The following is a 25,477-nucleotide window of genomic DNA, read 5'->3' as shown; positions in this document are numbered from 1 at the left end:
GCTCCACGCTGTGCACAGAGCTGCTCTGTGGGGAGGTGCTGGCATGGGGCCTGGAGCAGCGCCTTGCTGTCTGCCCAGAGATCCCTGGATGGGCCCGTCCTGCAGCCCGGGTCCTGCTTGTTCCCAAACCCCATCGCTCATCCACCCCTTTGTCCCCATGCTGGCTCTGTGCTGTCCCATTCTCCCTGCTGGCAGGGCGCTCGGTGTCCTCCCCCAGGCTCTGCTGCAGTGGCCTCATGCCCGCCTTGTTGCTGCCTCCCATCCTGCCTGGTGCAGATTTCATGGGGTCAGAACTGGGCTGGAAGAAGGGGAGGAGGGCGCAGCCTTCAAAGTTGGTTTAATCCATGAAAGTTTGTTCTGGGCCGGGGTGTTGGGGAGGAGGATCGTGGCCATTCCCAGGCCCTGTGAGTGCGCAGTGCCTGGAGCCCACGGGACGGGTCTGGGGGAGCACCAGGTGGGAAGGGGTGCAGCAGCACCTTGGCTGCTCCGTCTCCCAGAGCGTGTCCCTGGCTCCATCTGTCAGACACCTCTAGGGAGGAACTGCCGGCACCAAGGGAGCATCCATCCCTTGTGGCTGCCCAAAGTATGGTCACCACCTCTCCTGAACGGTCCTTATCCACCCCCCCATCTGGGGCTGGAGGAAGGTGTGGAGCAGAGCAAGGAGTGCAGTCAGTGGTGAGGTTGGGCCCTGCCTTGCTTTTACGCCTTCCTTCAGCACAGCAGGAGGGGTGGTGGGACAGGGCACACGGACAGCCTCACTCTGAGGACGAAGTCTGGCTGGGGAGCGATGGGGAGGGCAGGGGAGCAGCCCACTGTGTGCCAGTCACAGAGAAGCACTGCTGGCAAGGCTCTGGGTGTTCTTGTGGGTCCTGTGTGTCTCCTGGGGTGGCCGTGGGGCTGGCTGGGAGCTGCCTGGACCTAATGAGGCCTGAGGCTCTTGTCATTTCTCTTACAGGGCATCCTGCTGAAGCGCAGCGGCAAGTCGCTCAACAAGGAGTGGAAGAAGAAGTACGTGACGCTGTGTGACAACGGTGTGCTCACCTACCACCCCAGCCTGCATGTGAGTACTGCTGGCGCGGGGCGAGGAGCAGGCAGGGCACGGCGGGCCCCTTTTGCTCCTGGAGGTGCCACAGCCACAGAGAGCTGCTGGCAGAGAGTTTGGCGTTGGTGAGGGCTGCAGACCCAGAGCGTGGGGTCATTCAGCAGAGCTGGATCTTAGCAAGGCCTGGAGGAAACCGTGTCCCTGTCCTGAAGGCTGTGTCTGCAGTGCCAGACTGGCTGGGAAGAGCTGATGGGAACGTAACTCAGCACAGAAAGATGCTCAGTAAATGCATCTGTCCGTTTCCCATTGCCCTTCGTCAGTCCATGAAGGCAGGGGCTGCTGCCTCCCCGCATCCCGGGTGAGGAGCGGGCAGAGGCTCCTCGCAGCCACGTCTGCTGCTGCCATTTGGGCGTGGAACAATTTTCCTGGCTGCTGGGTGTTGGGTAATGGGGACGCAGTGCCTGCGCGGAGCCCGCCGTGCACCAGCTCTCCATGCATCCCTGATCTCCTCGCTGCTCGGCTCAGGCACGCAGCTGCTGCCCTATCCATCTCTGTCGCCTCCCCACTGTGGGGCTAATGACTTCTTCCCCGTTCCCTCTTGAGCACAGTTTGCTGCTGGAGCAGTGAGCAGAGGACGCGCACACCTGTGACACCCGCTGCAGCCGGGCTGCGTTGGCTGAGTCGGGGTGCAGCCCCCACACCCCACACGCTGCAGGCCCCTCTGCGTCCCCATTCTCTCAGATGTAACGTTTGAGTGCTGAGCCCCATGGGCAGCTGTGCCTCTGATTCTTGGGTTGCTGTGCTGCGTCCCCACATCCTGAGCCCCATCCTTACCGAAGGAGCCAGTCCTCCTGTTTGCTTTCCCTGATTCAGAGGAGTGCTGGAACAGTTGGTTTTCCTTCGCAGCCTTGGAGCTGTGTGGTGTTCTGTGTGATTCTGCAGCCCTCTAACTTTGCAGCCCTGTTTTTTGGTCTTTATTGACCCAAAGCGGGAGGCAGTGGCTGCTCTGAGCTCACATGCGTGCGTGGGTTTATCAGCTTTCCATTGGAGGCATCATAGGGCCGCTGTTAAAATCAGTGGCAGAGGCAGAGTAATTGGGGATGTTGTTTAACTGCTCTCAGCTGATGCTGCTGCACACTGGGTTTGTCTCCTCTTTACTCCATTCGTTCCTCAGGGGGTGATCTCGTTTGATGTCAGTTGCTTTCCTTACTTCACTTCTTTGGTGTTTCGTTTCATTTCTGTGCTGCCTCGAGCAAAAATCTGGTTTGCTTCCACCTGGTGCAACTGGTGATGCACAGCCCATAGCTGAGAGGTGCGGGTGGGCGCCTCCTCCCCCACATCTCTTGGAAAGCTTTCAGCCTTGCACCAGGGTAGCGGTGCCCCCTGTTTCCCTGCAGCAGAGACCGGTTCTGTGTGGGGCACAGGAGCCTTTCCTTGCCTTCCCTGCATGAGGGTTGGGTGCAGGGACAGCCTTACAGATTGGTGCTTCCAATGGGGCCCCACTGAGTCCTGCCCTCCTGTCTTCTGTGGTGAACCCAGGCGTGCTTCCTGCCCTCTGGGAGCACAAAGTGGGCGCCTGTGTTACAGTCATTGGGGTTGGGAGGGCCCTCTGGGGGTCATCGATTCCAACCCCTTGCTAAAGCAGGTTCCCTGCAAGACATTGCATCCTTCACAGGATGTGAAGCAGAGCTCATGGGTCAGAACTGGGCCTGCTGCTTTGTCCCCTCACTTGTGGGAATGCAGGCGGTGAGGTGAATGCAGGGCACGGAGCCCAACCCCCCCAGGGTGCTCAGCCCCAGAGCAGCTCTGGGCAGCCCGCTCTGGTGCTTGGTGACCCTGCACATAGCGGGGGGTTGAAGCTAGATGAGCACTGCGGTCCTTTCCAACCCATATGGTTCTGTGATTCTATGATCTCTTGGCTGCTTTGCGTTCCAGTGGCATTCCTTGAGGTTGTCCAGGTGTTCCCTGCCCAGGATCTCTTCTCTCTCTCATCCCTCTGCCCATCGCTGCCCAGCAGGGATGGGAGTGGTTCCCCCTCCCGGTCTGCGCCCCATCGCTCAGCAGGGTCGTGCTTCTCATCTCACCACCAAAGGTGCCCTGTCAGGGCTGTGCACCTCGTACCTATTCCAGACGCTGTCTGGGCCCCTCCAGCCCCTCCTCGGCATTGCCTCTCTGCAGTCAGACAAGGGCTGTGCTTCGCAGAGGGGCTGCTGGCACACGGATGAGCAGCAGCGACTCCAAGCCCAGGCGCTCGGGTGGCGCAGCGGCACAGAGCTGTGCAGGTAGCAGAGCCGGGGCTGCGCTGCGGTCAGAGCCCCGCTCTGTGCTGTCAGATCTCCCTGCGCCTGCATTTCTGCCACCTTCCCACGTGTGTTCAGAGGCAGGAAGCAGTGAGCAGGGCGAGCTGCGCGGTGCGGTCCGGCACCTCCCCGGCCGCGTGCGCTGCTCCCACTGGCAGGGCTGAGCCGTGGCCGCGCTGCGCTGCGCGGAGCCGAGCGGAGCAGCTCCCATTTTGCAGCCAGTGGAGCCATTCACACAATCACCTTCTGTTAATTCTATCTGCAACATCAATTAAATTGTTTGTAGAAACTAATTGAATGTGGCTTAATCACACATCTTAATAGCTTTCCACGCTTTGAACTCGTTGTTAATTCCAGTAATAAAATGAAATGAGAGAACTGGCTGGGTAATTAGCGAGGAGGCTTGGGAAGAAATTGCTGTTTTATGGCGTGCAATAAAAGCGGAGCGCCGGTGACCGCTGGCTCCGGCAGGCAGCCGGCGAGCGCCGATTGTGCTGAGCCAGGGAAATCCTGCGGCCCAGGGCTGCGCCGGGCCCCTGGGTGGGAGCGGTGCGGGGCGGCGCTGCGCTGGGAGGCGCTGAGGAGCCGCCGGCGATGTGCGCGCATCCCCACCGCTGCGCGGGTCGGGGTGCCGGGGGCTGCGGGCGGGAGGGGGCTGCCCCGCCGCCGTCGGTTGGAGCGGCTGCGCCTTGCTGGCTGCGCTCGTCTCGCCGAGCTCTGGAGCAGCGGTTCGTGCAGCACCGGCTCGGATCCGGCCCCTCGGCGACCTCCTTGTGAACTGGAGCGAGCCCCGAGCCCCGCAGCTCGCCCCACGCGGCTGCTGCCTCTCGTCTGCCCGTCGTGGAGAAGAGAGCTGGGGCTGCCCCACGAGCCTGGAGGACCCAGAGCCGGGACGGGGCTGGCACTCCTGGGCTCTGCGGCGACCACAGGCTCAGTGCTTTCCTTCTGTGTGGGCCCAGGGAAGCACGGCTGGGTGCAGCACTGCAGGGTAGGACAGGTGTGGTGGCTCCCAGCACAGCTGCTGCCGTGCTCTGGCTGAAGGTGGGCGCTGCTGGGAGGGCGGAGTGATGCTCGTGGTCTGCATGCCAGCAGTGGGGGAAGCACCGAGTGTGGAGCGACTCAGAGCCACAGAGGTGCAGTGCAGAGGGGCGCTGTGCTGAGCTGAGCCACTCTGGGCTTGAGTCACGCCAGCGGGGACCTGAGCTGGAGTTCCCACATTGCATTACCCACACCAGGTTATGTTGCACTGTCATCTGCTGCACCTGAGCGCTGCGATGCAGGAGCTGGGATCTGCCTGCTGTCTGTGTGCCCCTCTGCCCCATCTGTCCCCACCCCCAGGACTCTACAAAGAGATCCTCACAGCACATCAACTCGACCTGCTCTCGCTGTGCAGGCGCTGGGAGCAGGACCCAGCACTCCTAGGTCCCAGCCCAGAGGTCGGAGCAGCATCCAGGCCCTCCGTCCACTTCCTAGGCTGCCTGCAGGCTTGGGCACCAGCGCTGGGGTGGCTGTGGGCTGTGGGATGTCTGCCCCTGAGCTCAGCTCAGTGCCCCTCTCTGGGCTGGACACTGGTCACCCCCAGGGGCTGCTGTCAGCCACGAGCGTGGGGGGATCCGGATGTTGGTTGGATGGAGTGAATGAGAGAGGGGCTGAGAGTGACGGGCCGGGCCGTGGCTGATCTGTACCATCTCTGCCATAGGACTACATGCAGAACGTGCACGGGAAGGAGATCGACCTGCTGAGAACCACAGTGAAGGTGCCTGGCAAGCGGCTGCCCAGGGCTTCGGCGGCAGCGCCCGGCGCGAGCCCCAAAGCCAACGGGCTGGCAAAGGAGCGGAGCAGCACACAGCTGGCAGCCAGCACGGGTAGGTGGTGGCGTTGTGTCCGTCCCTCTGCACGGCTTTGGCTCTGCCTGCAATAACATCCTTGTAGGTAAGCACAGGAGGAGCGGGAGAGCCGAGCGGATGGGAGGTGCGTTGGGAGCTGCTGGCAGATCTCTGGGTGCCCAGCGGCGCAGTGTGGTTGGAGGTCTGTGGCCAGCAGTGTTCACCAGGGATCGGTGTTGGGTACGGTGTTCATCATCATTAGTGACCTGGATGAAGGGATGGAGTCCATCCTCAGCAAGTTTGGTGATGGCACAAAGCTGGGAGGAGCTGCTGACACACCTGAAGGCTGCGCTGCCGTTCAGTGAGACCTGGACAGGCTGAGAGCTGTGTGGAGAGGAATCTTATGGGGTTCAGCAAGGACAGTGCAAGGTCCTACATCGGGGGGGAATAACCACAGCATTAGTATGGGATGGGGCTGAGCTGCTGGAAAGGAGCTCTGCAGAGGCAGACCTGGGGATCCTGGTTGACCAGCAATTGATCAGTGGTTGGTGCCAGGCTGACTATGAGCCAGCAGCGTGTTCTCACCTCGTGCTTTCCCTCTTGGGGACCTTTAGGGGGGCTGGACTAGAAGGTCTCAGGAGGTCTCTTCCAGCCCCCAGGGTTCGGTGCCTCCAGGGTGCTGTTGGGGTGGTGGGGGCTGTGCTGCTCTTCCTGCAGCAGGTGGGCAGCACCTGGCTCTGCTGAGCAGCAGTGGGAGCTGCTCCTGGCTTTTAGTGCTCTGAATGCCTTCGGTGTGTGCTGGTGTCTCTGGGTAACCCCCAGGTGGCTGCTGCTGGGTTCTAAGTATGGCATGAGTTGCACGAGCTGCTGTGTATGGAGGCAGCTGCTGCAGCATAAAGTGGTGGAAAACTGCAGGCGATGTTTCTTGACCATGGAAAGCTCTGTTCTGCTCCTGCCTGCTTCTGTGGCTCCTTTTCCTTCTTACTTCCTTACTTTCCTGCAGCCATACGATCCAAGGGAGCTGCCCTGGGATGACTGTCAGTGTGCAGCAGCCACCACATGTGGGGCTGAGTGGGTCCGGGGGGCTCAGTGCCAGCTCTTGTGGTCAGCAGCACCCAGGACAGGCACTGCTGTGGAGCACTGAACCCTCCTCACCCACTGCAGGTCGTGCAGAGCCATGCTCGCTCTGCAGTTTGGATATGGCTGGAGTGATTTTTGACCAAGGATGTGGAGATTCTGCCTGTAGTCTGCCTCTGCTCTCTGCTGTTTGCTGCTACTTCTTCACCAGCACTGCCATGCGCCCTCAGCATGCAGGAGCCTGGTGGCAGCTCTGCCCCTGCACAGCACTGCTCAGACATATTTGCAGGGTGCTGGGTGTGATGTCTGCACCCACAGTTACCAGAGCTGTGAGGAGGATTCAGGCAAGGCACAGAACAGCTCCCATGATGAATCCTGCACCATGTACCCCATGTCCCCCCCCTGCAGCTGTCCTGCCTTCCTGTGCTCACAGCTGGGATGTGGGCTGGAACGTGGGTTGTGATGTGAGTTGTTCCTGGTCACTGCTGCCTGGAGCCCTGCGTGGGGCCTCAGCTTCACCTGCAGCAAGAGGAGAGCAGCACAGGGCTGTGGTTGGAGCTGCAGCTCCCTGGCAGGGATTGTGATTCGGTGCTGATGTCGTGTCAGGAGGGTGGTGGGCTTAGTGCTGTTTGGAGCCTTGAACACCAGGTCAGGTATCTTCCTACAAGAGATGCTTTGTGTGCGCTGCATGGGTGCTGCGGGCTGTGCTGGCATCAGATCAGTGAATGTGGGATCCCCATTCACACACTGCCTTCGCTCTGCACCCCTGCACAGCACACTCCCCAGCACCGTGTCCCCATAGCACCGTGTCCCCATAGCACCATGTCCCCATAGCACCCCATAGCACCATGTCCCCATAGCACCATGTCCCCATAGCACCTCATAGCACCGTGTCCCCATAGCACCCCATAGCACCATGTCCCCATAGCACCATGTCCCCATAGCACCTCATAGCACCGTGTCCCCATAGCACCGTGTCCCCATAGCACCATGTCCCCATAGCACCGTGTCCCCATAGCACCATGTCCCCACAGTGCTGTATCCAGCACTGTCCCCCCACAGCGCACAGCACCGGGGATGGGGCAGCAGCCTCAGGTGTGCGTTGGCTTTGCACAGCCGTGTGGTGCTGCACACAGACAGCACAGCAGTGGGGCGCTCGGCGGGGCTCTGCTCAGCCTGCTCTGGTGCAGCTGATGGCTGGGTGGAAGAGCTCCACTGTGGTAACAGCTGCTCCCTGGGCACCGTGTCCCTGCTGTCCCTCTCTGGCAGTGCAGCCCCCAGCAGTGCTGTGCCCGTGACCATCTCCAGGGCTGTGCTCTGCAGATGGGGCTCTGCTCTCCCCCAGTAGTGTGTGGGTGCAGCACAGCGCATGGTGAGGTCGGAGCCGTGCCACTGAGAGCTGTGCCACTGTCCTCATGTGGACAAGAGGAGCGGTGGGGAGAGAGGAGGAGGGGGAACGAAGTTGGAGAGCTCTCAGCGTGCCCAGAGGTGTGCGGGCAGCACACAGCACTGCTGGGGCTCCGGCCGAGCTCCGGTGTGGGGCAGACACAGCACAGAGCTGAGTGAAGGGATGGAGAGCTGCTCGTATGGGAACTGCACGGCTGGGCTCAGGGATGGCCGTGCCCAGTAATGCACTGCTCACATCACACATTCCCTGCACAAACACTGCTTCTGAGGCACAGTGTCACGCTGCAGCTGTCGGCGTTGGGATCTTCTGCCCATGTCTGCCTCTGCTTTACGTTTCGTTGCAGAGGTGCAGAAGCATGAAGTCACAGAATCACAGAACATCCCGGGTTGGAAGGGACCGTAGGGATCGTTGGTTCCCATTCAGCGCTGCAGCAGCTCATCTCTGGGCTTGTAGCTCCTCTGACACACAGTGCAGAGCTTGGCTCCTAACCAAAACCCTGTCCTCAGTTAGAAGTGGTTTCGTATCGTTGCTGTTTTGTTCACCTCCTTGTGCCCCGGGTGTCCATCAGGCTGTGATCTGAGCTGTTGCAAGTTGCTCGTTGAGAACTGCATCCCCGCAGGCTGTGCTGGCAGGGCGGCCTCTGCTTTGCTCTGCTTGTTTAGCCTTCACTGTGCAATGCAGTGCCCTCCTGGCTTCAGTCCCTCCGTGCAGTTGTATCGGTGAGGGCCAACCAGGGGCACTGCAGTAGCTGGGAGCTGGGTGCAGTCCCACAGCTGGCTGAGTGGGGCTGAGCCAGTGCTGGATGCAGAGCTGGGCAGCAATGCAGCTCTGCAGCTGGGTGCTGGGCAGGGCGCTGCGGGATGGTTGGGGTGCTGTGGGGTGCTGCAGAACAGTGCGGTGTCCTGGGAGATCCACAGGTGCATGGGGAAGGAGGGAGAGCTTCCTTCCCACACATCCAGGGCAGGATCTCTCATCCCTGGGATGGGACTCATGTGTGAGGGCCAGCAGCCCGTGGTGTCGGTGGTGAGCAGATTTAGACAGTCCATGGTTGTTGGCATTCATAAAGTGTTATCCTTAATATAACAAACAGCCCAAGAAGTGTTTTGAGTCTCAAAGGTGCCATTTCTTCAGTGTGCTGCTAATGCCACGTGGATGCACAGCAGGTCTCTGCAGTGGGGCCGGCTGTCTGCCATGGGGCCGGGTGTCTGCATTGGGGCTGCATGTTTGTAGTGGGGTCAGGTGTCTGCATTGGGGTCCGGTGTCTGCACTGGGGCCAGGTGTGTGCAGAGGGTGTTGTTGGTCGGCTCCCTTTGGGGCTGCAGCTGCTAGAGATGGACTGGGGCTCATGCGGTGCGTGCTGAGGCAGTGTTATGTAGGAGTGATCACTCTTTGTGATGGTTCCTTCTGGATGTGGAGGGACAAATCAGATGTTTCAGTGCCACGTGGCGAGGGCTACGGAGACCCCTGAAGTGTCACAGGGAAAAGACAAGTGGGTGCTGCTCAGAGGGGGTTCAGGAGGGTTCTCAGCAGTGCCTGCCTGGTGGGAAGCAGGGCTGCGCTGCGGGGCTGGGAGCTGTGCTGCCCAGGGCGCTGCGGGGATGCAGAGCACAGAGCCCAGCAGGGCTCCTGCAGTCAGGGACGAGCAGTGCTCACTGCGTGGTGCAAACCCAGCAGCGTCTGGGCTGGGAGCACCAGCAGGACGGGCCCTTCTCACCTGGGAATGCATTCTGGGTGTGAAGGGCTGCACGCCTGGGGTTTGGTGGTGTATCCCTTGTGGTGTGGCAGCATGGCTTTGGGTGTCTCCTCCTCCAGGATCACAGCTGTGCTCTGGCTGTGGGTCAGCAGCTCACCCCTTCTGCTTTGGTGCCCCATCAGTGCGTGTTTTGAGCTGGAAGGACGAAGGCAGCTCTCACTCGGATGGGATGGAAAGCATCCCAGGGATCGTCCATCACCTTGAGCCTGGTCTGAGCACAGCTGCAGCCCTGGGTCGTTGCTTTGCAGAGGGGCCCTTCTCCCAGCACAGGGAGATGCACGGAGGCCACTGCTGGAGGACGCGGGCTGTGCTGCGTGCATCCCCGCACGCTTAACGTGGGCGCCCGCGGAGCCCGTGACTCTGCTGCTGCACGGTGCGGCTGGACACAGGGCCCCGGTGAGCAGCCAGCAGAGAAAGGGGAGGATGGAGGCGGCTCCTCACCTCCTCCTGCTCGTGCGCGGTTGCTCCTGGAGCCGGGGAGGCGCTGTGAGCGCTCGGTGCTGCTGGAGATGCTGCTCACGGTGCGGTGCGTGGTGGCGCGGGGTCCTCGCTCGCCCCCAGGTGCCGGGAGCCCATTGCGCCGCCCGGTCCCCGCTGAGCCCCCGCCGGCCGCGCTGCCCCCCAGCGCAGTGGATGGGCTCCCCGGGCCGGGTGCCGCGCCTGCTGTGCTCATGTCACGTCGGGCTCCGTCGATGTTAACATCTCATTATCTTTGTTACTGTAATTACATTATCCGCTGCTTTATGCAGAATTATTCTCCGAGGACTAATTGATGGATCCATGTTTAATTCATTAATCATTAGCATCAAATTCGACAATTACAGTGCACACTGATTGTGGAATTTCAAATGTAATGAGGGAAGAATTAACAAAGAAAAGGGAAAACCAGTTTCCCGGCACGGTGCTGCTCGCCGTGGGGGACGCTGACATTGAGGGAGAGCAGCAGCAGAGGGCAGCGCTGGGACCGTCCCGTACCGGAGCCGCCCCGTCCGGTGGAGAGGCTGGGACGGGTGCGCGGCGCTCAGCGCTCAGCTCCGCGGCGAAGCCGCCCCGCAGCGCCCGCAATCAGCGCCACGCAGAGCTCTGGGAGCACGGGGGCGGCCCTGCGGGACGTGGGGCGGAGTGCAGGAGCTGCGGGAAGGGCGCACGGCCCGCGGGCTGCTCTGTTTGCACGGCGCTCTGCGGAAGGAGAGCTGTGGCTGTGCAGGGAGAGCCGCGGCAGCTTCTCCACCTGGGTGCGCGGCTCTGCCTGCAGCGGTGCCGCACAGCTCTGCTACGGACAGGGGCAGATTCTGCTGGAATGCTTCGGTGCTCCTCACCGCCCGGCTGCCTCTGCATCAAGTCATTGCAACCCCAAAGTGCTGGGTGTAATGCTGGGTGCAGTGCTGGGAGCAGTGCTGGGTGCTGGGAGCAGTGCTGGGTGCTGGGAGCAGTGCTGGGTGCAGTGCTGGCTGATGGGTGCAGTGCTGGGTGCAGGGTGCAGTGCTGAGAGCTGGGAGCAGTGGTTGCTGATGGGTGCATTGCTGGGAGCAGTGCTGGGTGCAGTGTCACCCCATGATGGAGGCTCTGGGGCAGTGCCTGTGCTGCTGCACAGAGCAGAGCATCACTGGGAGTGGGAGCACGGGGTCCCAGGAGTTCCTCTGTGCAGTACCTTTGTTCCTCCCAGCAACACCTTAAGGGTTATTTGTAGTCTAAGAGTAAAGCGCAGATCAGAGATTGAATTTGTTTGTAATTAATACTTTTCATCATGAATCATGTATAAAATAGTGCAAATTCATATTTATATTACAAATATGCACTATAGCATTCAGGTGGTGACACCTCCTGCATGTTTACCCACTCCCTTCAGCAGGAAGATGAGTCCCGAATGCGAAGCAGAGCCGCTGCCCTCAGCTTTGTGCTGCCAGGACCTGCGGGGCCAGATGGGAGCAGGGAGCTGCAGGAAGATGCAGGGCTGAGCCCTGTGTGTGCCCTGTGCTGCAGGCACTGGGATGCCACGTTCCCACAAGGTGTAACTGCTCTCTGTCCCGTTGTTATTTATTTTTGAGAGGGAGCTGAGGCAGAGATGAAGGCAGACCTGTCAGAGGCGCCTGCTAGTCGTGTGCCCCCAGCTCAGAGCCCAGGAGCTGCTGTTTCTCCCCAGGAATTTGGCCTCGTTTAGCCCTGCTGAGCTCCTGTGGGTGCTCAGTCCCCTGCTGGGCACTCAGAGCAGGAGGCACTTTGTTAGCAGCTCTTACTGACAAGTGTTGGTGCAGGTGACGTGAGCAGGGAATTCTGCAGCAGCGGCCAATGGTTGACCAAAGGTTGGCTGAAGGTTTACCAGCAGTTGACCAGTGAGTGACTGCAGGCTGACTGTGAGCCAGCAGTGTGTGCTGGTGGCCAAGAAGGACCCTGGAATGCAGTGCAGAGAGTGTGGCCAGCAAGGTGAGGGAGGTCCCCCCCTGTGTCCTGCCCTAGGGGGACACGGCTGGAGCAGTGCACCCAGCGCTGGGCTGCCCAGGTCCAGGCAGATGGGAACTGTTGGAGGAACCCAGTGGAGGATGCGGAGATGGTGGGGCCTGGAGCAGCTCCTGGTGGGGCCTGGGAGAGCCCTGGGCTGTGTGTGTGGAGGAGAGAAGGCTGAGGGAGCTGAGCGGTGCTCCGTGCAGTTGTCCCATCTGTGCAGTGGGGATAATTGTGCACAGCCGCATCCCGGCGATGCACTGAGCAGTGCAGTGCTCAGCCACCACCGCAGGGCGCTGTCGTGTCCAGGGCTGTTGTCACAACGTGCCACACCGTGGTTTGGTGGCATTCACAGCACGGCGTCACCCTGCATCCTCGCATCGCAGCGTGGCATTACGTCTCTGCGGTCAGGCTGTGGGCTCCCTGCGGCCTTAGTGGGCAGCTGGATGGTTTTGGCAGACTGAGGCTGGGCTGGTGGGAGGAAGGCGATGCGTTCTGCTCCCAGTGAAGTAAAGCAGAGGTGTGTGGGGGGATGCACTGACCAGTGCTGCATTTCGGGACACGCTTTGGCGCAGCAGCGGAGGGCTGTAAGGAAGGAAGGCGCACTGGGCTGCTCAGCAGCTATCCCAGGCTTTGCATGAATGTGCAGAGTTGTTCCTGTGTTGTGCCAATGGCAGCGTGCAGCAGCAGGCAGGGGTGAAGCAGGGCTGTATGGGGGCTCAGCAGTGCTGGGCACAGCAGCTCCTGCCACTGGGCTGAGTCCTTTCGTGAGCCTCTTCATTCTCCAGTTTCAGCATGGAAAACAGCAGAGCTTTCAGCATCCAGGCAGAGCTCTGCTGTGTGCTGCCCCTGCAGCACCCACACTGCACTGCACCCTGCAACACCCACACTGCACTGCACCCTGCAGCACCCACCCTGCATTGCATCCTGCAGCACCCACACTGCATTGCACCCTGCAGCACCCACATTGCATTGCACCCTGCAGCACCCACACTGCATTGCACCCTGCAGCACCCACACTGCTTTGCACCCTGCAGCACCCACACTGCATTGCAGCCCCTGCAGCACCCACACTGCATTGCACCCTGCAGCACCCACCCTGCATTGCACCCTGCAGCACCCACACTGCATTGCAGCCCCTGCAGCACCCACACTGCATTGCACCCTGCAGCACCCACCCTGCATTGCACCCTGCAGCACCCACACTGCATTGCACCCTGCAGCACCCACACTGCATTGCACCCTGCAGCACCCACCCTGCATTGCACCCTGCAGCACCCACACTGCATTGCAGCCCCTGCAGCACCCACACTGCATTGCACCCTGCAGCACCCACACTGCATTGCATCCTGCAGCACCCACACTGCATTGCACTCTGCAGCACCCACACTGCTTTGTGCCTGCAGTGCCTACACTGCAACGTGCCTCGCACAACCTGCTGTTCTCCAAGGGGAGAGCAGAGATTGATTTGCTCCCGCCCGACAGTACGATCATTGACCCTAATTAGAGACAATTACTGGGACTTGATACACTTGCTGCTAGAACACTAAAGGAGCAGAGCAGTGCATGGCAGGGCTGAGCAGGGAAGGCAGCTTTGGGGGAGGTGAGGAGGAGAGGACGGATTGTGGCTGTGCTGGGCAGTGCTGGGGGAGGCAGATGGGCGCAGGGCAGCACACGGCTGAGGCTGCTGTGCTGAGCATCTGGCTGTGGGCACCTGCAAAAATGAAGAGATGTAATTAGCGGCCACCTGTGAAAATGTGGGTCTGAATTATTTGCCCGTGCTGCCAAGGAAGCTGGGAAATGGGGCAGCTGGTATCTTCCAGAGGGGGCTGAGGGCCCTTCTGCACTGCTCCTTCTCAGAGCGGCTGCAGGGCAGGTCGGGGCCGTGCAGCTCACGGGATGGGAGCTCCCTCTGCTGCACCCCATGTGGGTCAGAGCTGTTGCTGGGGCTCTGCCTGCAGCCTCGGGCTGCACTGATGCTGTGTGTTCTGCAGGGCTGCTCTCACTCTGTGCACTGCAGCGTCCCCAGCTCAGCTGTGCTGCTGGCGGTCAGTGCAGACAGTGATGCACAGCACTGCAGCCTTAATGCCGTGCTTGGCAGCCCCCATCCCGGCTGTGCTGATCTCTTTTGGGCTTTCAGCTGCATGGTACCTTTTGGTTTTGTATTTTAGGCAGTGTTGCTCATACATATATTTTCTGTAGCTCATGATTTCAGGTTTCCGCAGGGACTGAGTGTCACCTACGGTCACACTAGCAGAGCAGAAGGCAGGTTGAAAATCATTTCTTCATCACCCATTCCCTGCTCCTGCTTTCCAGCACTTTGGCTGTGCGTCTCAGAAATGGTTCCTAAACATTGTGCTGTGATGTGGTGGAGAACGAATGATGCTGTGACAGTGATACCCACAGGAGGAGCCACGCAGTGGGAATGGTGCCGTCCTGAACCCGCTGCACTGAGGCACAGCTCTGCACTGCAGAGATGCTGTGCTCCCTCTGAGCAGAGACCTCAGAGCTGGAGAGCAGCAGCTCAGGCACAGGTAACCCCGATGTGGTGCTGCTGCTCAGGAAGAGGAGAGCTGAGAGCAGAAATAGGGGGCTTCAAACACACATAGACAGCATAGACGCACACGTGCTCAAAAATACATATCTGAGCCAATTTCACAGGGCTGAAAGCAATTAGAGCCAGATCTTTGGGGAAAAAGAAACAGGAGAAAGTGTGGAGCGTAATTAGGAGTGATGAAAGGAGCATTTGACTGGATAGCAAGAAGTCAAAATCAAAAGAGAGGTTGCGCTACTTAAAGGTATTAATCTGGGTTAGAGGAGACGTGAACTGCTCACTCCCTCCGTCCGGATCACAGCCGATGCACAGGAGCAGAGCAAGGAGAACCAGGCTGTGTGCTGCTGGCCCCGTTCATGCAGCTGTATCATCTGTCATCGAGTCATAGAACGCCTGGGTTGAAAAGGACCTCAGAGACCATCCGGTTTCAACCCCCAGCTGTGGGCAGGATCGCCAAGCAGCGGCGCAGGCCGCCCAGAGCCTGTGTGTGTGTGTATGAATGCAGCCTCCTCTGAGCAGCCTGGCCTGGGGCGGCCACGTGCTGCCCTGTCCTGCAGGGAAAGCCCTCTCTGCTCCTCTCTCGTGCTACTTAAGGAGTGGATAAACCCCATCTGTGCTTCCTCCTCCCTGCACAGCCCAGCATCGCCCAGCTCTGCTGGTGCAGGAGCACACGGCGCCATTACCACGAGGGGCTGCAGCAGGGTACAGACAGCAAAAAGTTCTTTTCGAGTTTATTAGGAACTAATGAATCCTAACACAGCGCTGCTTCATTACTACGTGGAAATAATAGAGCGGTTAATAAAGAAAGGAACCACGTGTTCAGTAAACACTTCTGTTTGGTGTCTGGGAAGAGGAGAGATGATGTATCTTAGCACAGAATGATGAATTCTTCATATTCCAGCTGTAATTAGAAGCAAATTAAACAGCAGGTAGGAGATTTAGACGTGTTGGAATCAGCGAGTGTGAATTATTTAATTCGGGAATTTTGGAAGCCTTTCTCAGCTGTCTGGTGACTGCAGTTTGGGGCTGGGAGGACTTGGGGGGCTCAGGGGATGTCCTGTGATTGCAGAACGTGCTGTGCTGGGAGAGGTGTGGGGAGCTCTGTTGGTGTGGGTGTAGCAGAAGAAAGGGGCTGAGGTTTTTCCAACGCGGTTTGCAAGTACCAAGAGAGGAGCAAAACTGATAACAGAGAGCGTCTTATCAGATGGATGTATAGCAAGGTCCAGTGGTGGCTGAGGAGGGGTGGTTCAGACTGGAAATAAGCAGCACAGCGCCCACCGCCACTGCAGCCTTGGGGCTGCTCTGCTGGGAGGAGAGCCTGATTGCTGGGGCTGCTCCTCCTGGAGCCAGGCAGGTTCAGGGGGCTCCACCGTGGCCACAGAGCCCTGCAGGAGCCATGAGGGCACGGAGCTGCGCTCTGCTCGGCGCTGGGGCAGCACGCAGCACTGGCACAAAGTGCAGCCCAGGAGCTGCCTGCATACAGATCTGCGTGGGGACAACGGCTGCAGGCTCTCCTCCTTGGGGAGCTCCCACCCCGCTGTGCTCTGGGGGGCCTTGCTGGGTTGGGGGGACCAGAGGGACCCCGAGGGCCCCATCCTCAGCCACACTGCGGGTCTGTGATCCGGCTTTGCCTTGGTGCTCAGAAGTGGGCATCAGCTGTGCTGGTAGGGGCAGAACTGATGTGCCACAGCTTCATCAGCACTGGTCGGATCAGTGCACTGTCAGAGGGAAGCAGTCCTTTCCACAGTGATGCTGTCAGAGATGACTGCAGTGTTAACGCTCTGAAATGTGACCACGAATCCATCTGCTGCGTGGTGTTGCAATGCTGTGGGCTGTGAGCACTGCTGAGGTCACACCAACGTGTTGATGTGAAATTCTTTACTTTGTGAATTCTGAGCAAACAGGAATGGGAAAAGCTCTGCTGATGGGCTGTGGGGGGGCAGGGAGAGGTCAGTCCTGGGGACTGTGCTCAGAGAGGCAGGCAGTGCATTACATGCAGCTTTCTGTTTACCTTCTGCTTTGCCTAATGTACGGGGATCCTGTCATGCAGCTCGGGTGGTGTCACGTCTGGGAGGAGGGGGTCTCTGCTGGACAACCTACCCATCCCCAGGACAAGAGGAGTGTGTGCAGGGCTCAGGCAGCTCCACAGGGACACAGGATTTGGGTGCTCTGTGTGGTCACGCTGCTGGTGGGGCAGTGCCTGCAGGGAGGGGTGCTCCAGCTGTGCATCAAGCAGACCTGGGCCACTGCACGGCCATCAGGATGCTGCCCTCTGCTGCAGGACTTCCCCAGGCAGTGTTCTGTGCTGTTTGCCTTCTCCGCTCCCTGCTGTGCATTGCACACGTGCTGCCCACGCAGTATGGCGCAGGTCAGCCTGCACTGGCTGAGATGGGGATCCCACTGCCTTCCCTCCCACCTCACCCCATCCCATCCTGTCCCACCCCGTCCCATCTTATCCTGTCCCACTCTGTCCCACTCCATGTCGTCCCCTCCCAGGACCCATCCCCTCTCAGTCCCAGGGGTGTCCCTGCTCCGGTGGCAGCGGGCTCCCTCCCACCAGGAGCAGAGAGGAGATGGATGCGGCAGTCAAGAGCAGAGCGCCAGCTAATTACCCTTCCGAGTGTGTCTTGTAAATTAAGGGCTAATTAGAGGCAAAGTCAGTGTCATGGTTTTACACGTGTTTCTGTGGTGCTGAACAAGGCAGGGAGGGGGAGCACACGGCAGTGGGGCTGAGGGCTTTGAGCGGTGGCACAGCACTGGGGCTGTGGGTCTGCAGTACCTGGCCCCATGGCTCTGCCGGGGCCTGGCCCCACAGCTGGTGCTCAGGGCTGCAGGACCTGATCCTGTGGCTGCAAGGGGGGAGGCACTCAGGCTGGCTCCCATTCTACTCGTGCCCTGGCCGCCAGGTACAGCCACTGCTCTCTGTAATGGAAATCTGGGCTTCTGGAACTGAGATCCCATCACTCCGCAGCCACAGGCAGCACTCAAACATCGGTGACATTTGGATCACATTTTGCATTTTTTTGGGGGAATGGTGGGGACAGAGCTGTAACTTCATGCACAAACCCTGGCGGTGCACTGGGGGGGATGCAGCCATGGGGCACCGGAGAGCAGAACGCAGCTGACCTCACAGCATGTGGCAGCAGGGGAGGAGTGGGGCTGTGTGTGCAGTGCTGGTGTGGTCGGTCCCCCCCAGCAGAGTCGTCCCCCCCAGACTCACCACTGGCGGCACTCAGCAGCAGGAGCAGCTCTGTGTGTTTGCGTGGGGAGCTGGGGCTGTTCCCATAATCCAGAAACATTTGACCCATTTCACATCAAAGTGATCTCATCTTCTTTGGCTGCTTCTGTTCCCCAGAACTTTCCTCCGTGGCTTCCAAGCTCCCAGGGATGCAGCTCAGGGGGTCCCAGCGGGGGCAGAGGCCTTCCCCCTGCGTGTCCCCATGACATCCTCCATGGCGTTTCCACTCACCCTGTGCTCAGTGCTGGGGCACACAGGCGGTGTGAGGACGGGCACCGGGGCTGCTGGCAGTGCCTGCTGGTGTAGGTGCTTGTAATCATGGTGGGGACCGGGAGCAGATCGCAGACCGTGGAACCGGGCCGAAGGGGGGCTGCGTGCCGGCACCCCCAGCCGTGCTGCGCTGGGCACCCGGCTGCCCGGTGCCGTGTGAGGACCTGCAGGAGAGGAGGGCCGGAGCAGCCCTGGTGCCAGGCACCTGCACACACGTGGCACGGGGCTCCGGCTCTGCCCCAGGCGGCCCTCGGCTCGCGCTGACCCGGCGGCTCTCTTGCAGGCGCCCCACATTCCAGCAGCAGCACCTCCCTGCACTCGGAGCGCTCCGTCAGCGGCATCAACCTGGTGGGCTTCAGCTCCAAGCCCGACGGCATGCACCAGCGCTCCTACTCTGTCTCCAGCGCCGATCAGTGGAGCGAGGCCGTGGCGCTGCCCGGCGCCTGCCCCAACCCCGGTGAGTGGCACTGCGGCCCCGCGGGGCTGCGGGAGGTTCTGTGGGGTGGGCCCCAGCGAGGGTCAGCGCGCACCAGGGGCAGCGCAGGCTGCTCTTAGCGCCCGCCCCGCTGCGGGCTTTGGGGCAGAGGAACCCAAAGTGGTGATTCCACCTCTGTGTGCGCACGGCGGCTCCCCCCGCGCCCGCTCGCTCCACGACGTTTCAGGACAGTTGAGTGAATTAAAATAATTCATACATTTCCCAACGTAGCCACTTTGCCGAATTGGAAAATAAATGCTTTTGTGCTGCATTCATCACTCCTTCGTTCCTGGCTCTGCCGCCGCACTAAAAAAGCAGTTAAATGCACATCAAGAGTGGAGGAGCCATTTCCATGCCTGCTCGCCCCTTGTAGTTCTCATTAGCGCGGCAGCCGCCCCCCCGCGCGGTCCCAGGGGCTTTCGCAGTTTAAAGAGAGCCTCTTTATGATCATTACCGGAGTCCGACTGTGCGGGCGCCATTTGCAGCTGAGGAGGCTCCTCATTTGTAACTGTGAAAAACTATCAATTTCAGCGCGCCTGATGCAGCGGCTCCATCATTGGCCCCATCAGCTCCCTGCTGGAAGCGAATTAATCAGACTGTTACTGCTGATGGGGCAGCGCGGCGACGGCAGCGGAAGGGCGCAGCTCTGAGCAGTAATGTGCCACGGCCCCCCCAGCCCGAGCCCCGGACGCGGAGCAGCCGTGCTGCTTTGGGGATGCTCTGGGCACTGCCCTGTACGGCTCGGCCCCGCAGGGCTGCTCTGCGGGGAGAGGGTCTCTGCTCAGAGCCAAAGGCCTGAGCACCCGCTCTGAGAGATCATAGAGCCATGGAGTCACGTAGGACACATGGAAGGGACGCCCCTGGCTGGGTGCTCCCACCTGCAGGCTGCCTAGGGCCCATCTGTGGCCTTGGGCACCTCTGGGAATGGAGCACCCGCATTGCTGAGCAGCACTGCTGGGGCCTCCCTGCAGAGTTTCCTCCCAACATCCGACCTACATCTCCCCTCTTAGTTTAAAGCCATTCCCCCTGGTTCCCTCTCACGTGCACCTTGGTGAGCTCCTCAGGAGGGCTGCACAGCTGGCACAGACATTGCCCCAGCGCTGCTGGTGTTTGGCCTTCATGGCTCACAGGCACCCGGCTGGTCTGGGGGAAGCACCCAGGAGCATCCCCACTTGTCCATGTAGAGGGGTTCCATGATGAGATGGGGGTTTGGAGACCCACGGGTGGGTTGGAAGAGCTCAGTGCTGAGTAATAGGAAAAACTCTCCCTCTCTCTGGAGGGAGCATTCCCACTCCTGCCCCCTCCCCATCCCACCAGGACCCTGCAAGCCCCCAGCTCCAGTTCTGTACCAGTGATTGCAGGGCAGTGCAGAGAGCATAGGCTGGGTGATGGCTGCTGTGCAGTGGGGGCACGGGGTCAGTGCAGTCTGCAGGCACCCCGCAGCCCCGAGGTATGGCACAGCACGGGGTGTGGGAGCAGGCAGGCAGCACAGGGGGGTGCACCACTGTCCCTCACGTGGGAAAGCTCAGATCCCTGCAGTGCTGGGCTGGGGGATGTAAGGCACCTCACACCTCCTGCAGGCACCGTCCTGCCAAACAGCAGAGGTAATTTATATCCATAAAGTGGGATCTGATTTTATTAGATTTATCTCTCTCAATTGCCAAGGGTGAGCTATTTCCCCGTGGATTAATAGCAGGGGAAACGCCCACTCGTGTGTGTCAGATCCAGCAGGAGCCAGGCACGGCAGAGCTGTGCCACCACGTCCCATCCCGGCCATGCAGCTCAGTGGGCAGCTCCGTGCTGCTGAGCGCCGCTCTGGGCCACCAGGACCGCTCACCCCCCGTGCCAGCAGCCCTGGGGCTGCGCTCGGTGCTCGCTGGGACGCCCCAAGAGCTGCAGCACCATGCTGGGCAGTGGGGCCGGAGCGGTGCTGTGGGCACACAGAGGCAGGAGCACATTTCGGAGAGGGTTAACCGTGCAGCGAGGGCTCCTGCGCCTCGTTGCCTTCCCCGGAGTCTGCATTTTTATGCTGATTGGAAGCCTGCGCTGTGTGTGCTGCTGAAATTGAATGTCAGGCTTTTGATTTTGTTGCTGGTCTCTAATGAAATTTGACATTTAATGGTGAGTGCAGCGGCAGCGTGTGTGTGTGTGATCGGAGCTTGATTAGCGCGCTCTAATTGACAGTAATTAGGCAGCTCCCTGATTGTTTCTAATTCTGCTATTAATTGTAAGGAACAGTATGATTGAGGATAAATTTGGTGCGTTGCTGCTGGGGATGCAGCTTCTTCAGCTCCATATCGGGAGCCTATGGAGACCATTGCGCTCAGTTCCTGAGCGTGGCAACCCCTCGCCTCGTCTGCAGGCCGTGGCAGGGTGCGGTGCTGCAGAGGTGCAGGGCTGTGGGCTGCACATGGCAGCGTGCTGCTCTGTCCCTTCCGAACGCAGGCATTGCCCTGCACGGTGCCTGTGCGTGTCCCATCTGTTCAAGTGCTGGCAGCGACCCTCGACAGCCCCCAAAGGGAGTCCCCGTGCCCAGAGTGACCCCACGTAAGGACCCACACAGGCCCCCACATGGAGACCCATGCAGCATAGGGACCCACACGGAGACCCCCCGGCCCTGCACTGTCCCAGCGCTGAGCAGCGCAGTTCCTGCTCCGTCTGCGGGTCGGGGCCGTGCAGCTGCAGCCAGGCAGAGCGCCGCTGCCGTCCCCTGAACCCTGGGGCGCCTCCCGCTGTACATCATCTTCTCTCTCTTTGTCCGTAGCCAACGGCACTGCCGATTCCCTCAGCTCCAGCCCCAACATCTCCACCGCCGCCAGCCCCAAGCTGGAGCCGCCCCCGTCGCCGCATGCCAACAGGAAGAAGCACCGCAGGAAAAAGAGCACGGGGACGACGCGGCCCGATGGCCCCAGCACGGCGGCTGAAGGTAGGCAGCCTCTGCTCCGCGGCGCGGGGACACCGGGGCACGGGGTGCTCCTGCCCAACTCATTGGTGCCTCTTCAGGGAGCCGTCACCCCTGGACCTGCCCGTGGTGTCCCACCTGCGGTGCAGCAGGACTGCCGGCGTGCTGCTGTGTGCACGTTAGTGGTAGTGGTAATTATGGGCTGTACCAGCAGGGCCGGGGGCACACGTAGGCGTGCAGAAAGTGTGCAGACGCTCTCTACCATAGGAGCTCGTATCCGCGCGCTTGTAAATCTGCCGCACTTGCACCGTTTGAAGGCCTCACCCTCAAGGTGAAGGTCTTTGGAGGTGTTCATCTGCTGCAGGGGAGCACTGTGTGACGGAGCGGGCAGCGTGCTGCCGGGCACTGCGGGTGTCTGTGCCTCTGAAGCAGAGCCTGAGCTGTGCTGGGCTGTGTGAAGGCTGCCCACGTCAGCAGGCGCAGCTCAGTGCAGCACAGCTGTAGGGGCTGAACCCGTGGTTGGCCTCTGCAAAGTGCTGTGCGCAGGAGCTGCTACTGGGCGTCATCTGAGGTTTCCGTGTCCTGCAGCCAGCGGTGAGCTTCTGCAGGAAACAAACTAAGGATGGAGTTCAGGTGGCTGAAGAAGGGGGCTAAGAGCAGGATCAGAGCAGATGCCGGCTGTAACACGAGGTGCAGTGCAGTCTGTCCTGTGCCATGGCCGTGCTGCTGTCCTGCCCCATCCCAGGGCAGCTGCAGCCCTCGGCTGTATCTGCTGTGCCCGAGCAGCTCTTTGTCGTTCCTGCCTCGGGAAGCATCCTGGTGTAGGTCTGCAGGGGGATTCAGCAGCTCTGGTTCAGTCCGTATGCAGTTGATCTACACCTGAATGACACCACGTTTGGGAAGGACTTTCCCTTAGTGTTTGATTCCGGTACCTCGAGCGTCATTCGGGTCTGTGATGTGCACTGGGCGTCTCATGGCAAGCAAGAAAGTATTGCTGTACGTTCATCATGTTAGACCAGTGCGTGCTTAGCTGTGATGGGTGGTGATTATTGGACACTTCACTGCCCTTCCCCACATCTGCAGCGCTCCCAGCACCGTGGCAGGGAGAGGCACATTGTCCACGTGTGACCTGTGGGGGGGCTGAGTGCAGCAGTTCTGTAGCTGTGCATGGGTGTAAGCAGGCAGTGCTGTGACCCACCCAGTGACTGACACTGCAGGAGGGCTTGGAGACACTGCAGTGTTGTAGGGAAGATCCCAAAGTGGCACTGGGGCTGATGGCTTTGTTTGTGGTATGGATGTGAAAGGTTTCAGTTCTCCAGGAGGAAGGGTGGGAGGTGCAGGGCTGAAGGGCTGCTGTTATCAGTGCTCACGGAGCGGTCCGGCCCTGGAGTGCAATGCAGACGGTTGTGGCACAGGAAGGTGCAGAGGCAAAGATCTGAAGCTGTGCAAAATTGAGTACAGTTAGTGGAGAGAGTAATTAAAAATGAGCACGCTTTGACGAGCCAGCAGTGTGGACCAGCAGCTGCTCAGAGCTTCACAATTACATGAACTCCTTCTCCAGGAGATGCATTGGTCCCACAGCTCTCTGCTCTCTGCCCCCAGTGGATGCACAGCTGCTGTCACCCCAGTCTGTGCATCTCAGCCCGTCCCATCCTCTGCCGTCTCATAGGAAGCTTTGCAGATGTGTGCCCACCCTCATCTCTCACTGTTGGCAGCGTCCTGGAGAGGTGGAGTGTGGGAATAGCACGTGGTGGTGCGGTGCCATGCAGTGTATGAGGGCACCAAGTACCCCTTGCTGCCCCCTCCCCTGCTCCCTGCCCACAGTGCTGTGCTGTGCAGTGGTACCCAGCCCTGCTTCGGGCTGATGGAATTAATGCAGAAGCCAGGCAGCTGTTGGAATAACGTCATTTTCTCTTGCTTCACATTCATCAACATGGAACATCGTTTGCCAGGGAGGTATCAGCTACCTGCCTTTGTCGCGGCGCAGACCCGGCACACGGCTGTGGCTCCTGCCTGCAGCCCCTGGCACCCGGCAGAGCATGCTGCTCTTGCAGCCAGGCTGCGTGCAGCTCCTGGGGCTGTGAGCAGCGCTCACCCGTGGCTCCAGCTCTGTCCTTTGCCGTTATCCACCCTGGGGATGGCTCTGGGAAGTGCTCCATACGTCTCTGCTCCATACGAATGGCAGAGCCAAGGAGTCCTTTTCATAGAAGCACAGCATGGCTGGGTTGGAAGGGACATCGCGGCCCACCCTGCTGGCATGGGGCCGAAGCATCCGCCCTGCAGCACGGGGCCCATCCCCAGGACCTGCAGCCCTGGAAGTGGTTGGGGCAGGGCTGGGGTCTGTGTGCTGGGCTGCAGCCACAGCCGGCTCACTGTGTGGTCATCTGCATCAGAAGCCAAACGAGCAGCGAGCGAACCAGAGTAATGAATGAGCTCCGTGTGAGATCCCATCCCCATGTCCTGGTGTCTGCACTTGGTTCTGGTGGTGATCCTGGGGCTCAGCAGTGCCCCATGTAGTGGGTATGGCAGTGGCTGATGTCATGGACAGTGTCCGTAGGGCTGATTCTTCACTGCTTCTTTATTATCTGCTTTTGCACATTTACCAGCAGTACTTTCACAGCTGGATCTCCTGAGCTCTTTGCTTTCACACAGCCAACGCAGCGAAAGTGTAAAACTGCTGTGCAGAGTGGGGCTGCAATGCTCTGCATCTGAGCCGGCGTCCCCCAGTGCCGCTCCTGCTGGGAGCAGACAAGAGGGGGCATGGGGGCAGTGCAGAGGATGGTTCCACAAGCAGTGCCGCTGCACAGGACCTGGCAGAGCCCACTGTGAGGCCCTGCAGGCGGGTGCAAGCAGCAGGGAAGAGCCAGGAGCTGCAGCCGCCCCAACCTGTGTGCACCAGGCACGCAGCTCAGGTGAGCATCCTGGGAAAGTTGGTGAGGTCTGGGGATAAATTGCCATCGGTTTATCTCATTTAGGAGGTAATCAGAGCCGGGGACGTGCAGAGCAATTGAATCTTAGTTGTTCTGAAGTATCATAAATCAAACGAGCTGTTGCTTTTTTACATGGGCGCATGTTAAAGAGAGCGCCGTGTCAAGCTGCTAGGGAGCATCAGCAAACTCTGGCAGGCGTGCTGTTGGGCTGCTGGGCTGTCACTGCGCAGCGCAGCGCTGCATGGGCTGCAGGAGCACCGTGCTGCTCTGTGACAGCGTGGCACTGCACGGCACCCTGCCGGGTGCTGGCGTCGGGTCGCGGGCGCTGCGGGGACACAAAGTGCCATGGCCAGCAGTGCCATCCCTGCAGCCGAGCCCTGTGCCCCCCGGTGCCCTGCTGTGGCTCCACTTGGTGGCGGCGGCGCGGGGCCGAGAGTCAGAGCAGCACCTTCGTGACGCTCCCTGCACCAGCATCCCCGCGGCTGCCAGAGCTCCGGGGATAATGAACTTCTCATGTGCTTAAAGAGTGATGCAGGGTGCATGGCGAGAAGCTGACAGCCCCTTAATGTGCTGCTCAGCAGCGGCCAAACGACGCGGTTTTGTCTTTGTTTTTTAGTTTTAAAACCCATGGGAAATTGATGGCCAGTAAAGAGTTGTGTTGGGGCGCGGTGCGTGATTAATGCCAACTGTCAGCGGCTGTCGGGGCCGACGGCAGAGAGCTGCAAGCGCGAGGCTGAGCTGCAAGCGTGGGGCTGAGCGTTGAGCACAGGGCTGAGCTTTGAGCACAGGGCTGAGATTTGAGCACAGGGCTGAGCTTTGAGCACAGGGCTGAGCTGTGAGCATGGGGCTGAGCTTTGAGCACAGGGCTGAGCTGTGAGCACAGGGCTGAGCTGTGAGCACGGGGCTGAGCCATGCACACTGCACTGCCGGATCTCAGTGCGATGCTCAGCCCCCACCTGTCCCACGCAGCACAGTGTGTGCATGGCATCGCCCTGTCGGTGCCCCTCAGCCCCGCGTGCTGCCTGCATGCCCTGCACATGCACACAGATTGACAGCCCCAGTCCACGGGGACCTCAGTGCCCTTCCCTGCATCTCTCAGGAGCGTCGCCCAGTCCTGGCTGTGCCTGCTCAGCTGCCTTCGTTGTCCTTCCCCACTATGCACACTTACACGTGTGCACAGGCATTTGGTGCCCCAGGATGGATGCTCTTAACCCAGCTGAGTTTGCACATCTCTGTGGATGTCGCTGCCCAGCCCCACTG

The 25,477-nt window shown here is 60.1% G+C and overlaps 2 protein-coding genes across 5 annotated transcripts in view; both read left to right on the top strand.

The window, feature by feature from the left end:
- Positions 1–25,477, top strand: part of SMARCD3 (SWI/SNF related, matrix associated, actin dependent regulator of chromatin, subfamily d, member 3) — a 251,183-nt gene that overhangs the window by 61,389 nt on the left and 164,317 nt on the right. The window lies entirely within an intron of this gene.
- Positions 1–25,477, top strand: part of AGAP3 (ArfGAP with GTPase domain, ankyrin repeat and PH domain 3) — a 79,374-nt gene that overhangs the window by 45,465 nt on the left and 8,432 nt on the right. For 2 of the 4 annotated variants that reach the window (XM_048951406.1, XM_048951402.1), the window contains exons 10-13: positions 956–1,060; positions 5,042–5,207; positions 18,194–18,367; positions 21,150–21,311. In XM_048951406.1, the coding sequence (XP_048807363.1) occupies positions 956–1,060; positions 5,042–5,207; positions 18,194–18,367; positions 21,150–21,311 (607 nt within the window). The remainder of the gene's footprint in view (positions 1–955; positions 1,061–5,041; positions 5,208–18,193; positions 18,368–21,149; positions 21,312–25,477) is intronic. The other 2 variants (XM_048951404.1, XM_048951405.1) reach the window with 2 other exon arrangements.

The sequence above is a fragment of the Lagopus muta genome, chromosome 7, assembly GCF_023343835.1.
Source record: "Lagopus muta isolate bLagMut1 chromosome 7, bLagMut1 primary, whole genome shotgun sequence".
Classification (NCBI taxonomy): Eukaryota; Metazoa; Chordata; class Aves; order Galliformes; family Phasianidae; genus Lagopus; species Lagopus muta.
Note: the sequence above shows the minus strand (reverse complement) of the source record. Positions and strands in the feature narration are given on the sequence as shown.